The sequence below is a fragment of the Choloepus didactylus genome, chromosome 6 (assembly GCF_015220235.1).
Source record: "Choloepus didactylus isolate mChoDid1 chromosome 6, mChoDid1.pri, whole genome shotgun sequence".
In the NCBI taxonomy this organism is placed as follows: domain Eukaryota; kingdom Metazoa; phylum Chordata; class Mammalia; order Pilosa; family Megalonychidae; genus Choloepus; species Choloepus didactylus.
Genome location: NC_051312.1, coordinates 9701058 through 9713792, shown reverse-complemented (window position 1 = coordinate 9713792; position 12735 = coordinate 9701058). Strand labels below are relative to the sequence as shown.

General features: G+C 51.1%; 2 protein-coding genes across 5 annotated transcripts; both read left to right on the top strand.

Annotated features, from left to right (window-relative positions):
- Positions 1–8583: 8583 nt before the first annotated feature.
- On the top strand, positions 8584–10086 carry ZNRD2 (zinc ribbon domain containing 2). Of its 2 annotated transcripts, XM_037840338.1 has the most exons (4): positions 8588–8876; positions 8973–9124; positions 9226–9310; positions 9711–10086. In XM_037840338.1, exons 1-4 carry the CDS (start codon positions 8780–8782, stop codon positions 10052–10054), a joined length of 678 nt encoding a protein of 225 aa, XP_037696266.1. In that variant the 5' UTR covers positions 8588–8779; the 3' UTR covers positions 10055–10086. The 2 variants fall into 2 exon arrangements, with proteins under 2 accessions (XP_037696265.1, XP_037696266.1); XM_037840337.1 differs by having other exon boundaries at positions 8584–9124.
- A 28-nt stretch (positions 10087–10114) lies between these two features.
- On the top strand, positions 10115–12527 carry FAM89B (family with sequence similarity 89 member B). Of its 3 annotated transcripts, none has more exons than XM_037840340.1 (2): positions 10115–11312; positions 11692–12527. In XM_037840340.1, the coding sequence occupies exons 1-2, from the start codon at positions 11019–11021 to the stop codon at positions 11989–11991; spliced, it is 594 nt and encodes a 197-aa protein (XP_037696268.1). In that variant the 5' UTR covers positions 10115–11018; the 3' UTR covers positions 11992–12527. The 3 variants fall into 3 exon arrangements, with proteins under 3 accessions (XP_037696268.1, XP_037696270.1, XP_037696269.1); XM_037840342.1 differs by having other exon boundaries at positions 10116–11312; positions 11752–12527; XM_037840341.1 differs by having other exon boundaries at positions 10125–11312; positions 11713–12527.
- Positions 12528–12735: the final 208 nt, after the last annotated feature.

The window sequence follows — 12735 nt, the reverse complement described above, 5'->3', positions numbered from 1 at the left end:
AAGGGAAGGCTCTTGAGATAAAAGGTGCACCATTGTTAGAGTTCAAATGGTCAGAAAGCTGAAAATATGCTGATGTAGTTTTTTTTTGTTCAGTTTTATTGAGATATATTGACATACCATACAATCATCCATGGTGTACGTCATATAGTTGCGCATTCATCACCCCAATCTATTTTTGAACATTTTCCTTACACCAGAAAGAATCAGAGTAAGAATAAAAAATAAAAGTAAAAAAGAACACTCAAATCATCCCCCCATCCCACCCTATTTTTTATTTAGTTTTTGTCCCCATTTTTCTACTCATCCATCCACACACTGGATAAAGGGAGTGCGATCCACAAGCTTTTCACAATCGCACTCTCACCCCTTGTAATCTACATTGTTATACAATCATTTTCAAGAGTCCAGGCTACTGGGTTGGAGTTTAGTAGTTTCAGGTATTTACTTCTAGCTATTCCAATACATCAAAACCTAACAAGTGTTATCTATATAGTGCATAAGAATGTCCACCAGAGTGACCTCTTGACTCCATTTGAAATCTCTCAGCCACTGAAGCTTTACTTTGTTTCGTTTCGCATCCCCCCTTTGGTCAAGAAGATGTTCTCAATCCTACGATGCTGGGTCCAGTTTCATTCCTGGGAGTCATATCCTGCGTTGCCAGGGAGATTTACACCCCTGGGAGTCAGGTCCCGTGTGGGGGGAGGGCAGCAAGATCACCTGCCAAGTGGGCTTAGTTAGAGAGAGAGAGGGCCACAAAGAGGCACTCAGGGGGAGACTCTTAGGCAAAATTATAAGCAGGCTTAGCCTCTCCTTTATAGTAATGAGCTTTGTAGGGGTAAGCCCCAAGACAGAGGGCTCAGAATATCAAACTGTCAGTCCCCAGTGTTTATGAGAACATCAGCAACAATCCAGGTGAGGAAGTCTAACACCTCCACATCCTCCCCCAGCTTCTCAGGGGGACCCTGAATATATATTTCTATTCTCCGCCCAAACTAATTTGGGTTGTGTTGCTATTTCACTCTAACCTGTACAGACCTGCCATATCTCAATTCCTATTCAAGTTTCCATGTCATTGTGGTGTTTTAACAAACTGACTCTATAAGTTATATTGTTTAGAAAATATAGATCCTGCACCAAATAAACATCTCTTCCCTTGGTTTCACATGGAAGTTGAAGTTTTAACACACAGTTAGTTTCAACCTTTACCCTTTGGCCGGATTTTCCCTAGTCTTAACCAGACCTGCTTCATTCATATCTGTAACAGAAGTCTGGGCTCTTTCTCAGCTTTTTTTTTTTTAACAGTTGCTGTATGCATTAATACTGACATTCATAGCTGCTGAGCTCTAGCTCTGAGTTTCAGGTGTCACACAGATACCCAGTGTTCCAGAGACCAATCAGGTTTTACACAAAAGGATCAACATCTCACGGTTTGGAGATAGCCATTACAATTCGGGAATAGATTTGACTGCTATAAGACTTACCATGCTGATGCAGTTTTAAGAACCACAGTGGTGTGGCCGGAGTTGGTTGACCAGACTGGAACAGCAAGTCTGTAACCTGGGAAAGAGTCAACAGTGGTGAGACACTGTCTAGAGCCCCAGGAGGCAGTCAAAAGTCCGATACAGTCAACCTACCAGGAGCAGGTGGTGGCAATGTCATGTACCCTGGGGCCTCCCTCACCACAAGAGAAACAGACCAACTTTTGGCAGGAACCACTGGCCTGGCGCGTAGCAGTAGCCTTTGCATTAGAAACACGGACTCCTTTACTTTGTGCCCAGTCTATGACAGTGGATGTGTCACCATGTCTGGTTTGATGATGGATCCAGACAGACATGGTGTCAATCTGGGTGGTACAGGCTCCATCAACAGCTTGAATCCAGCCAGTCTTATCAGAGAGTTGGCCCTCACTGTGGGCATTGACCTGAGTGATCCAGATAGTTTGATCAGCTGCAATTTGTTTCCACAGTTAGCTGAAAACATCATCATCCAAAACCCTCTGCCAGGTGACAAGGCCATTATCATCGATGTCATCTATTTCACCTCTGGGGACTCTTTGATTCAGCCACATTGCTTTCCAGCTGAAGCCACAAGGTTTGTGCCCTTTGGTTGACCAGGGCTTGAACTGGCCAGTCTAGTTAAAGATTTGTCCATTTTATTGATCTCTTCAAAGAACTAACTCTTGGTTTAGTTGATTTTCTCTACTTCTTTTCTATTTCATTTATTCCCACCCTACTTTCCATTATTTCCTTCCTTCTAGTTGGTTGGGGTTTGGTTTGCTCATCTTTTTCTAGTTTCTTACATGGAAAGTTAGGTTATTGATTTGAGACCTTTTAATTTTTTAATATAGGCACTTACAGGTATAAATTTCCCTCTAAGCACTTCATTGGCTGCATCCCTTAAGTTTTAGTTTGTGGTACTTTCATTTTTATTAGCCTGAAAGTCTTCTAATTTCTCTTGTGATTTCTTCCTTGACCCACTGGTTACTAAGGAGTGTGTTGTTTAATTTCCACATATTTGTGAGTTTCCCAAATCTCTTTCTGTTACTGATTTCTAATTTCATTCCACTGTGGTTAGAAAGCATACTTCATAATATTTTTGTCCTTTTCAATTTGTTACGGTTTGTTTTATGGCTTAGCATGTGGTCTATCCTGGAGAACGTTCCATGTGAACTTGAGAAGAATGTATATTCTGCTGTTCTTGGGTCTCTTCTATCTTTAAGGACCCTTGTGATTACGTTGGGCCAGCTGGATAATCTATCTTTAAGGTCAACTGATTAGCAACCTTAATTCCTCCTTTGCCATGTGTTCCAGTTTGCTAATGCTGCCATTTTGCAAAACACCAGAAATGGATTGGCTTTTATAAAGGGGGTTTATTTGGTTACAAAGTTACAGTCTTTAAGACCATAAAGTGTCCAAGGTAAGGCAACAACAATCGGGTACCTTCACTAAGGATGGCCATTGGCAGCCGGAAAACCTCTGTTAGCTGGGAAGGCACGTGGCTGGCATCTGCTTGCTCCCAGGTTGCGTTTCAAAATGGCATTCTCCAAAATGTTGCTCTTGGGGTGTTTTGTCCTCTCTTAGCTGCAGCTCCTAGCTGCTTCTGTCTGAATACTCCAGTGATTTAATTAATAACCACGCTGAATGGGCGGGGCCACATCTCCATGGAAACATTCAATCAGAGGTCACACCCAAAGATGTCACTCGCAGTTGGGTGGGTCACATCTCCACAGAAACAACCTAATCCCACTATCCCACAATATTGGATCAAAAGATCATGGCTTTTTCTTGGGGGACACAATATATCCAAACTGGCACACCATGTGACATAATCATGGGTTCCAGAAATTAGGATGTAGACTTTCTGGGGGCTCGTTCTTCTGCCCACCACAATGGTCCTGAATCATGAGCAGCTTCTTTTCTAGGCATCTTATTTGCTAAAACAAACAAATAAACAACAGAAACAAACAAACAAAAGCCAAGGAACCATTTTTTTGGGAAATGACAGCAAAATAATTCCTACCTTAAAGTTATTGTTTGTGAAGTTGTTGAAATGTTTCTTTAATTCTTTCTCAATACTCAGACACAAAATTAGAACAAAACACAATTCAAATACTTTTTGAGAATTATATTTGATGAACTGCCACATAAGATCCACCATTGATTTATGGCAGCTTTTCTATTAAAAGATGACTTCCTCATAGAACAACTCTATTCCGTAGCGTAAATCCCATAAAACAAGCAGAAAGAGCATGAATGATGGTTTTCTCCTATAGTAGGTCAACAACAGACAAATCAAGTCTTTGCATCCCCGTTAAGTTTAAAGCTTCTATTTTATTATGAGGGAAAGATACCACCACAGACAAAAGATAGTCAGAAGGAAGCCTTTCCAAGACATATACACGTCATACATCATACTTTCTAGACACGCACAAGCACAACTTCCTGTTTTACAAATTAATTCATGCTCATTTTGAAAACTTCAAACATCACCTCACAGAAATAAATATGTTGAACTGTATGATGTGTCCAATATTTGAGTTTTTAACCTGCAAACACAGCAACTGCATGTTGCTCAACCTAATAATACAGCAAGAAGAACTCTCTGCGGTGTCCAGGTCCCAGAGTGGACACTGGCCTTTGGTGTGTGTTCCTTCAGGCTGGGGAATCGGTCTGTGGTACAGGTCTATGGTTAGTGGAATTATCACCACAAAGTTGTGACTTAGATAAGCTTTTGCCACCTGCTTTCTAAACACTTTAGAGAGCAAAGCAGTGCACCCAGGCTCAGGTCTGAATTCAAACCCTGGCATAAGCTACATAATTTTGACCTTGGACCAGCTGCTTCCTGTCTCTGGAGCCTCAGTTTCCTCATCTGTACAATGAGAGTAATGATCTTGTACCAATTATTGATTTATTGCCTCTCTGCTCCAAATTTATTCTTTTTGCCTGCTCTGTGCATACGGATCTGGGCCCTTTAGATTTCTTCTGCCACTGGCACAATGTGAAGTGTGGTCAGAAGAGGGCGCTGGAGAGACAACGCTGGAGGAAAGAGCCTTTGCTTCCTGGCTTAGGTGCGCTGCTGAGCAGCTCTGCAGCGGGTGCAGCCTCTCCAGGCCCATTTCCTGCAGGGAGGGCAGCTCTCCAGCACCAGGCTCCTGCAGTGCGCGGTGGCCAGCAGCACCCACTGCAGCGGCTTTCCTGGGCACAGCCTCCTGCCTCAGGCAGTTTTATAGCCAGGTGCTTCCAGTTTGCCACCTCCCCTGAACAGCTTTCCCTGGCACCCTAGAGGGTGGTTTTCCAGCAAGTTCCATGGAGCAGGTGCAGCCCCTCAGCACCTTCTCTGCCATCCATTCCTCTCCCAGGTTGCTATTTATAAGGGCCCGATACTTATACTAATCATAATAGTGAACACGTAGTTATTTTTTTATCTGCATTTTTACAGACAAGGAAAGGAGATGAAGTGACTTGCCCAAAATCCCACAGAAGTGGATTCACGCCCAGGCACCTGACTCCAGACTCTGCCTCCTTGACATCCCACTAGATCTCCTCCAGAGCCACTGGCCTCCAGGGTCCCCACAGATCCCATGCCTGCTGCCCTAGGACGTCCACGGCGGGTGGCTGGGCTTTGGGCTTTAGGGCTGGCTTCCTACCACATGAGCTTCCGGAGCCCATTTCCTCCTCTTTAAGATGGAGATAAGGCCCCCCACGAGGGCAGGGTGAAGGAATGGGATTATCCCCCATTCTACGGGTGATGAACTGGAGGCTGATAAGCACACGCAGGTTAGGGCTGTGGCCCGTCCTCGGGCAGGACCTCGCTGTGCTGTGCTGTGCGGGGGCAGCTCCCCGGCTGACTCTTTGTCTCTGGTGTCCTCTGCCCGGTCCTGCACTCAGCTCGGCCTCACCTGTCCACTCTCCTGTGACTCCCACATCTCCACCCCCAGCCCGGGGGTCACTGATCTTCCTGCACCCCCTGGCCAGCGGTCCTTCTTTCCACCTGTCTCCCCTCCAGGTGAGGCCCCGTGCCCTGCACCAGCTTGACACCTGGTAGGTGCTCGGGAAATGTGCCACCACGGGAACCCTATGTCATTAGATCCCTCCCCTCCGACTACATCCACCACTCCAAAGCATTATCCACCTCTAGCCATATTCCCCCCCCATCATTCCACACCCACGAACACACGCTCAGGCTGTGGTTCACCTTCAAGACAGGATGAAGTTCTAGATTCTGTATCCTGAAGTTCAAAGCCTCTACCTGCTCCCCTGCAGTGGCAGGCGCCCTCCATCCCCAACCCGCCCATTTCGTGTTCACACGGTGTCACCATCTTTCATTTAATCCTCATGACAACTTTAAGGAGTCGGTACTACTGTTAACCCCATTTTATAGTGCAGGGGACTGAGATCATTCTTTTTCTTCTTGCAATTTTTGGGGCATACTTTATTTGAAGGAATGATAAAAATGAAAGAACTTGGATGTTGATACAACTTATAGAAAAGGGAAATGCAAACCCAACATGCATGCACTGCCCTGTTGACTTTGGAAATCCCACCTATGGCTCTGGGGACGCCAACCTAAGGCTGAGCTCTCCTCATCATGGTTTCCCAGGGTGTGCTCGTCAAAGAGACCCTCTAGCAAGCCAGATTCTAGGGCTCCTATCTTGTGCAAGTTGGTTATGGAGTCACCCAATTCTTTGATGGATTTTACCTGCTCAATTCAGGTAATGAGGCTCAATGAAATCACACCAGTGGGAGTCATTTTGTCAGTGGCCAGTTTGTGCAGTTCCAGTAGTGACTGATTCATCACCCTTTTTTCCAAGGGTCCCGCACACTCAACTGCATCCAGCCCACTCTCCCAGTCTTCTGTCTCTGGTTTCTTGATATCCTGGAGGAAGGAAGATTCAGCCACCTTGTTGGTTTTGCAGCTTCATCAATTTTTCAGCATGTTCCCTTTTCTCGTGATATTGTTGAAGAAAATATTTGGCAAAATGCTTCAAAGCCTCATCATCATGGTCAAAGTAGCAAGATACGGACAGGGAGATGTAAGAGGCATCGAGCTCCAGGTTGATCTGGTGGCTGACGGCGGCTTCTGAGTCCTGGAGGGCATTTTAGCACACCTGTGACAGGGACATGGCTGTCATGGTGGGCGGCTGAGGAGAGGTGGTGGGGGCCTTGGGGCAGTCTGAGGGTGCTGTGAGGAGGTGGCAAATGGCTGGCTCAGAGTGACCAGCGCTGGGGGCTAGTGCCAGCTTCCATTCAAGCACTGTTGGAGCAGGAAAACGTGACTCTCTGCAAAGATGTCTGCTCTATAATTTATTTTTTAGAGAAGCTCTAAGTTTATACAAAAAAAATCATGCAGAAAGTACAGAGTTCCTATATACCCACCCCATACACACACTGTTTTCCCTATTAACATTCTGCATTAGTGTGCGACAATTATACTACTCGATTATTGTAATTAATATATTGTAAAAGTATTATAATTATATTAGTAACTACAGTCTACAGTTTACATTAGGGATCATTCTTTGTGTTGTACAATTCTGTGGGTTTAAAATTTTTTTTATTGTGGTAACATAAACAACCTAAATGTTTCCATCTTAACCACTTGCACGTACATAATTCAGTGGTGTTAATTACATTTACACTGTTGTGCCACCATCAATACCACCCATTAGCAAAACTTTCCCATCACTGCAAAGAGAAACTCTGTACCCATTAAGCACTAACTCCCCATTCCCCATACCTAACCCTGCCCCTGGTAATCTGCATGCTAATTTCAGACTATGTATTTGCATATTCTAATTATTTCATATATATGAGATCATTCCACATTTGTCCTTTTGTGTCTGGCTTGTTTCACTCAATATGATGTCTTCAAGGTTCATCCAGGTTGAATACTTATTTTAAATATAAATCAGATCATGTCACACTTCCACTCAAAACCTCCTGGCATGTCCCTATAAGATTTATAAAAATCCAAAGTCCTAACCACGGCCTCCAAGTTTCTACAAATCTGGCCCTTGGATCCACTCATCTTCTCCCAGTCTCTCTTTAGTCTTCATCCACTGCTCAAGGGGATCCCCCTCATCTCTGTCCTCTCAGTGAGTGCCCTACCCCACCTCCCATTCTGCAGAAGGATGGACAGGCACAAGGTTGGCATCAGGCAGGCCGGCATTTGACCTTGGAATAGTCACTGGACTTCTTTTCAACATCAGTGAAACAGGGCCAGTTATACCTACTTGATAGGGTTGCTGGGAGGATTTAGTGAGGAGATGTGAGGAGAGAAGCACTAGGAGACAATTCTCATGAGTCTCTCGTGTTTCTGCACATCTCCTGAGCAGAGACACTGCTACCTTTGTTCTGGATTATCTTTTCAAAGATGTTTGTGTAGCTTGGAAAATATAGATAGCATTGGACAATAGAGATGGCATCTCTTCCTAGAGCAAAGGGCGGGCGGGCTGACTGCCCATTATAAAACATTTGGGTTCCTTAAGCTCAGGGTTCGTCTCCTGTAACATAGCCCATGGTTATGGGTCCACGTGGGTCCATCAGCACTGCCCTCGTAAGACTCCAGGGTAAAGGGAACTGACACAAATATGCTCGTGTTCATGCTGCTTGCTATGCAGTCAGTAATAAAGTTGTCTCTGACCCAGGAAACTCATATCTTCTGCTAGCATCCATGAAACTGGCAGGCCAACTAGCCATTGGCAGGCTAACTTGTTAGCTGGCAAGCAGGGTGAAATCTCAGACCCTTCACAGTTCTTGACAGTTCTGGCAACAAGGATGGGATGCTGACAGACACGGCTTTCTGTAAGTAGAAAGTTATGTTACAGGAGACGAACCCTGGGCTAATAGTATCTGAGGGAAGTTCAAGTGAATCGATGGCACACATATTGACCAAATCGTATGGTCAACCAAGCAATAAATGGTCTCTTTCCCCATCGCCCTGATGGAGAAGTGAGCAACACTGGGGCCCGCGAGACTCCACGCGCGCGCAAGGGCCGTTCGTGGTCATTACGGTAGTTTGTAGTTGGGCTGACGTCGCTGCTCGCCCCGCCTATCCGGAAAGGACAAGCCCGGGGCAGGCGGCTTTCTCACGCCAAGGGTGTTTCCTGCCACTTCCGCCCCTCCCCAGGCCTCGCCGGTCGAAAGGTCGCCGCCCACTGGGCTCCCGCTGCGGGGCGCCCTGTCAAGGCAGGGGCAGGTCTGCGGCCAGTAACGCCCCACTCAGGGCAGCGCGCGGCCCGAGAACCCCGCGGAGGGCTCATTTCCGCTCTCAGCCCCACATGGAGGGGACCGAGCCGCCGCGGAGGGCGCTGGGCTTGTGCGTCACTTCCGGTGAGCTCGGAGGCGACAACGGCAACATGGCCCTGAACGGCGCTGGTGAGGACTTAGGCTGCGGGGGCTTGTGGCTGCGGGGCACTGGAGGCAGCCCGTTCCGGCCAGAGCCCCCAGCCCCTTGTGCCTCTCTTCCTCCAGAAGTCGACGATTTCTCCTGGGAGCCCCCGACCGAGGCGGAGACGAAGGTGTTGCAGGCGCGGCGGGAGCGACAGGATCGCATCTCCCGGCTCATGGGCGACTACCTGCTACGCGGTTACCGCATGCTGGGAGAGATGTGCGCGGACTGCGGGGTGAGGCGAGACCCTGGCCGCTCGGCCCCTCCCCAGCTCTTCCCCTCTGCACTCCATCACCCGGCGTCTCACCCCTGCCCCGTGTGCTTTCTGACTCCTAGACGATCCTCCTCCAGGACAAGCAGCGGAAAGTCTACTGTGTGGCTTGTCAGGAGCTCGATTCAGACGTGGATAAAGATAATCCGGGTGAGGGGCCCAGTGTGCTTGGTGTAAAAGAATCGTGGCTATGGCGGCCTGGGGACAGAAGGCCTGGGAAGTGACAGTGGAGTCTGTCAGTGGGCAGGGGTAAGGCCCTTTCTCCTTTAGCTCTAGAGAGGACCATTCATTGAGTAAGAACAAGCAGCACCCCCTGTATGCCAGACACTGTTGGAAAGTCTGAGCTTGATCAAGCGAGGTCCTGATGGGAGACAGAAAGCAAGGACATAAATAACTGTTACACAAAATAGAAAGTGGATGAGTTGCTTTGTAGAGGAGCAGAGAAAATACCACAAGAACAGAAAAGAGCAGAGCAGTCAAGAGAGGAGGTGGCTCTGGGCCGAGGTGGGCCAGGCCTTCTGACCATTCCACCCACTTTCTCCTCTTTTAGCTCTGAATGCGCAGGCTGCCCTCTCCCAAGCTCGGGAGCACCAGCTGGCCTCTGCCTCAGAGCTCCCCTCGGGCTCTCGGCCTGCCCCTCAGCCCCCGGTACCCCGGCCCGAGCACTGTGAGGGAGCTGCAGCAGGGCTCAAGGCAGCCCAGGCACCAACCCCTCCTGCTGCGCCTCCAGATGCAGATGTCTTGGCCTGCACACAGGGGGCTCTCCTGCAGAAGCTGACCTGGGCCTCAGCTGAGCTAGGCTCTAGCACCTCCCTGGAGACTAGCATCCAGCTCTGCAGTCTTATCCGGGCTTGTGCTGAGGCCCTGCACAGCCTGCAACAGCTGCAGCACTAAGACACCACTGAGAAAAACCCTCTAGAAAAACAGCTGTTCCTCTGTGTGGTCTGTTCTTTTCCTGGTTCTCAGTGTATGTGCCAGCCCCAGCTCCACTTGTCTTTTTCCTACTTTTGGTCTCTCACCCTTCCTCTGTCTGCTGTCCTTCATATCCCTGAGAGATGGGTTGTGAGCTTGTTTTTGCTTGGATTCCCCAGTCAGAAAATGAGGGGAGAGAGAGAGAGGACTAAGTGATAACCCTTTTTCTGAGGAGCAGCCCACAGCCTCCTCAAAGGCAAGAGGAAGATGGGCAGACCACCAGCCTGGACTGCGACAGCACCCCCACAGCCTCCTCAGCCCTTGGGTGCTCATTACCCACCTGAGTGAGATCCCAGCCCCCTTAGCATCCTGAGTCGGTCATCCTCTCCCACCTCATGCCAACCCCAGATGCTCCGACACTGGCAGGAGGTTGTGGTGACCCTGATATCAGGTAGCACGATTGGGGCCGAATGTGGATTTGCCCAAGTCTCCTTACCTCTAGTTTTGGGTTCTTTCACCGATTGGATGTGTGTGTGCGCGCGTGTGCGCTGTACCAGGTTATTTCCTTGGGAAGAGTAATTGGACAGACTAATTATGAAGAGTGTGGGGAGGGGGGCAAGAGAAACCATCAAGAACCCGTGCCCTCCCCTTTTGGCCTCTCCCCAGCTCTTCCACCGTTTTCCTGCTCTTTCTTTCCGGCCCCTATTCCCGGTTCTCACCTTTTGCGCGGCGTGGGCCCAGGGCCGTTGCCCTTTTAAGAGAGGCCCCGCCCCTGCGGAGGGGGGCGGGGCGGGGGTTTGAGGAGCCCGAGAAGGAACAAAGCGCGGCCTGCGGGCGGCTGCAGGGCTCGGCCGGCGGGGCCGCGGGTGGCGGGGCCTGCGGGCGGGCGGCCCGGCCGGAGCGTTGGCGGAAAGGGGGCGGCATCGCCGTCCGCGCCGGCCCGGCCATGAACGGACTGCCCTCGGTCGAGATGCCCGGGGGCGCGGGCTACGCCCTGGCCGGGCTCCCACCGCTGCCGCGCGGCCTCAGCGGCCTCCTCAACGCCAGCGGCGGCTCGTGGCGGGAGCTGGAGCGCATCTACAGCCAGCGCAGCCGCATCCACGACGAGCTGAGCCGCGCCGCCCGCGCCCCCGACGGGCCCAGCCACGCCGCCACCAACGCGGGCCCCGCCGCCGGCCCCGCCCGCCCGCGCCGCCGGGTCAACCTGGACTCGGCGCTAGCCACGCTGCGCAAGGAGATGGTGAGTGGGTGGGCGGGGGCTGCCGCCGCTAGGAGGGTCCCGGGGAGGGGTGGCCCGGAGCTCAGAGGACCTGCAGGAGCCGCCAGGGTCAGAGGGGATGTGGTAACAGTAACTAGTACTAGTTACTGCTGCTGGCAATAGTTAAACCATACATTTATAGCTGCTTTGCCCGTGTTTTATTTCACCCTGTGTGGGGGCTTCCCATCGTGCCGAGGGTCAGGGACTCGCCTAAAACTTCACAGCTTGCAGGTGGGGTCCGATGGTCACAAACACTTTCACTTAGGAAGGTGCACAGAGATGGGCTAGGGCCCTGACCTCAGCTGGGGGCCCTGGGTTCCGGGAGGGTCGGGCTGGGAGTGGCATGGACCCCCACCCCCAGCCCACCCTCAGGTGTCTGCAGGTGGGGCTGAGGCAGCTGGACATGTCCCTGCTGTGCCAGCTGTGGGGCCTGTATGAGTCGATCCAGGACTACAAGCACCTGTGCCAAGACCTGAGCCTGTGCCAGGACCTGTCGTCTTCCCTGCATTCGGACAGCTCCTACCCGCCGGACGCCGGCCTGTCTGATGACGAGGAGCCTCCTGATGCCAGCCTGCCCCCCGACCCGCCACCCCTCACTGTGCCCCAGACACACAACGCCCGTGACCAGTGGCTGCAGGACGCCTTCCACATCAGCCTCTGAAGAGCTGGAGGGGGCAGCGGGCAGGCCCCCCATGCAAAGGGCTCAGAAACTCACCCCTCAGCACTGCAGTGCCTGCTCTCCCCCCATATGGCCTCGCCTCGCTGGGCAAGACCTGTGCCCCCCCAGAGGCAAAACTGCCAGTGCTTCCCTCTCCTGTCTGGGGCTGGCTGGCACTGAGGCAGGCACCTGGGCTGCAGCCTCTGCCCATGGCACCTGGAGGACCTCCACCGCTCTCCCAGGTGTATGCACCCCCAACCCTTAGTCTGGCACCAGAGCTGGAAGCATCTTCTACTCTCCTCTGGGGTTGGGAGGAGAGTGCCCGGCTCCTGTCACCTTTTTGCTCTTTGCTGCTCTTAGCAGTCGTTGGCTCAGGACCATCCCACCTCTGGTCCCCGGGTTCCACTGCCCTGCACAAGGGCTCTGGGACCCGTCCCTGTACCACTCGCGGCTGGGAGGGCCAAGGCCCCATGCTGTATATTTAAGTTTAGGGGACAGCCGCCTGGGCACGTAGATAAAATAAATATTCTCTCAGCGTTCTTGTGCTCTGACTCGTGGTTTTGGGGCGGGACCATAGCGGTGTTTCTGGCATGTGCGGCCCGCGCTCTGCCGGCGGGTGGCGCCCGAGACCCGGAGTGGAAGAGAGGCTCGGCCGCGCCGGGCTGCGAGTTCCCGCCCTGGGGGGGCTCTCAGGGCCAGCAGAGCCGGGCATGCCGCGGGCCACAATGTGACTGCGAGAAGTCACTT

What these genes read in the sequence shown, in the direction of transcription:
- FAM89B (XM_037840340.1), top strand. Translation starts at nt 11,019, where the DNA reads ATGAACGGACTGCCCTCGGTCGAGATGCCCGGGGGCGCGGGCTACGCC. An exon ending in CCACGCTGCGCAAGGAGATG is followed by an intron (nt 11,313 to 11,691) that starts GTGAGTGGGTGG and finishes CCCCACCCCCAG; the next exon opens with CCCACCCTCAGGTGTCTGCA.
- ZNRD2 (XM_037840337.1), top strand. Translation starts at nt 8,780, where the DNA reads ATGGAGGGGACCGAGCCGCCGCGGAGGGCGCTGGGCTTGTGCGTCACT. An exon ending in AGATGTGCGCGGACTGCGGG is followed by an intron (nt 9,125 to 9,225) that starts GTGAGGCGAGAC and finishes TCTGACTCCTAG; the next exon opens with ACGATCCTCCTCCAGGACAA. An exon ending in CGTGGATAAAGATAATCCGG is followed by an intron (nt 9,311 to 9,710) that starts GTGAGGGGCCCA and finishes CTCCTCTTTTAG; the next exon opens with CTCTGAATGCGCAGGCTGCC.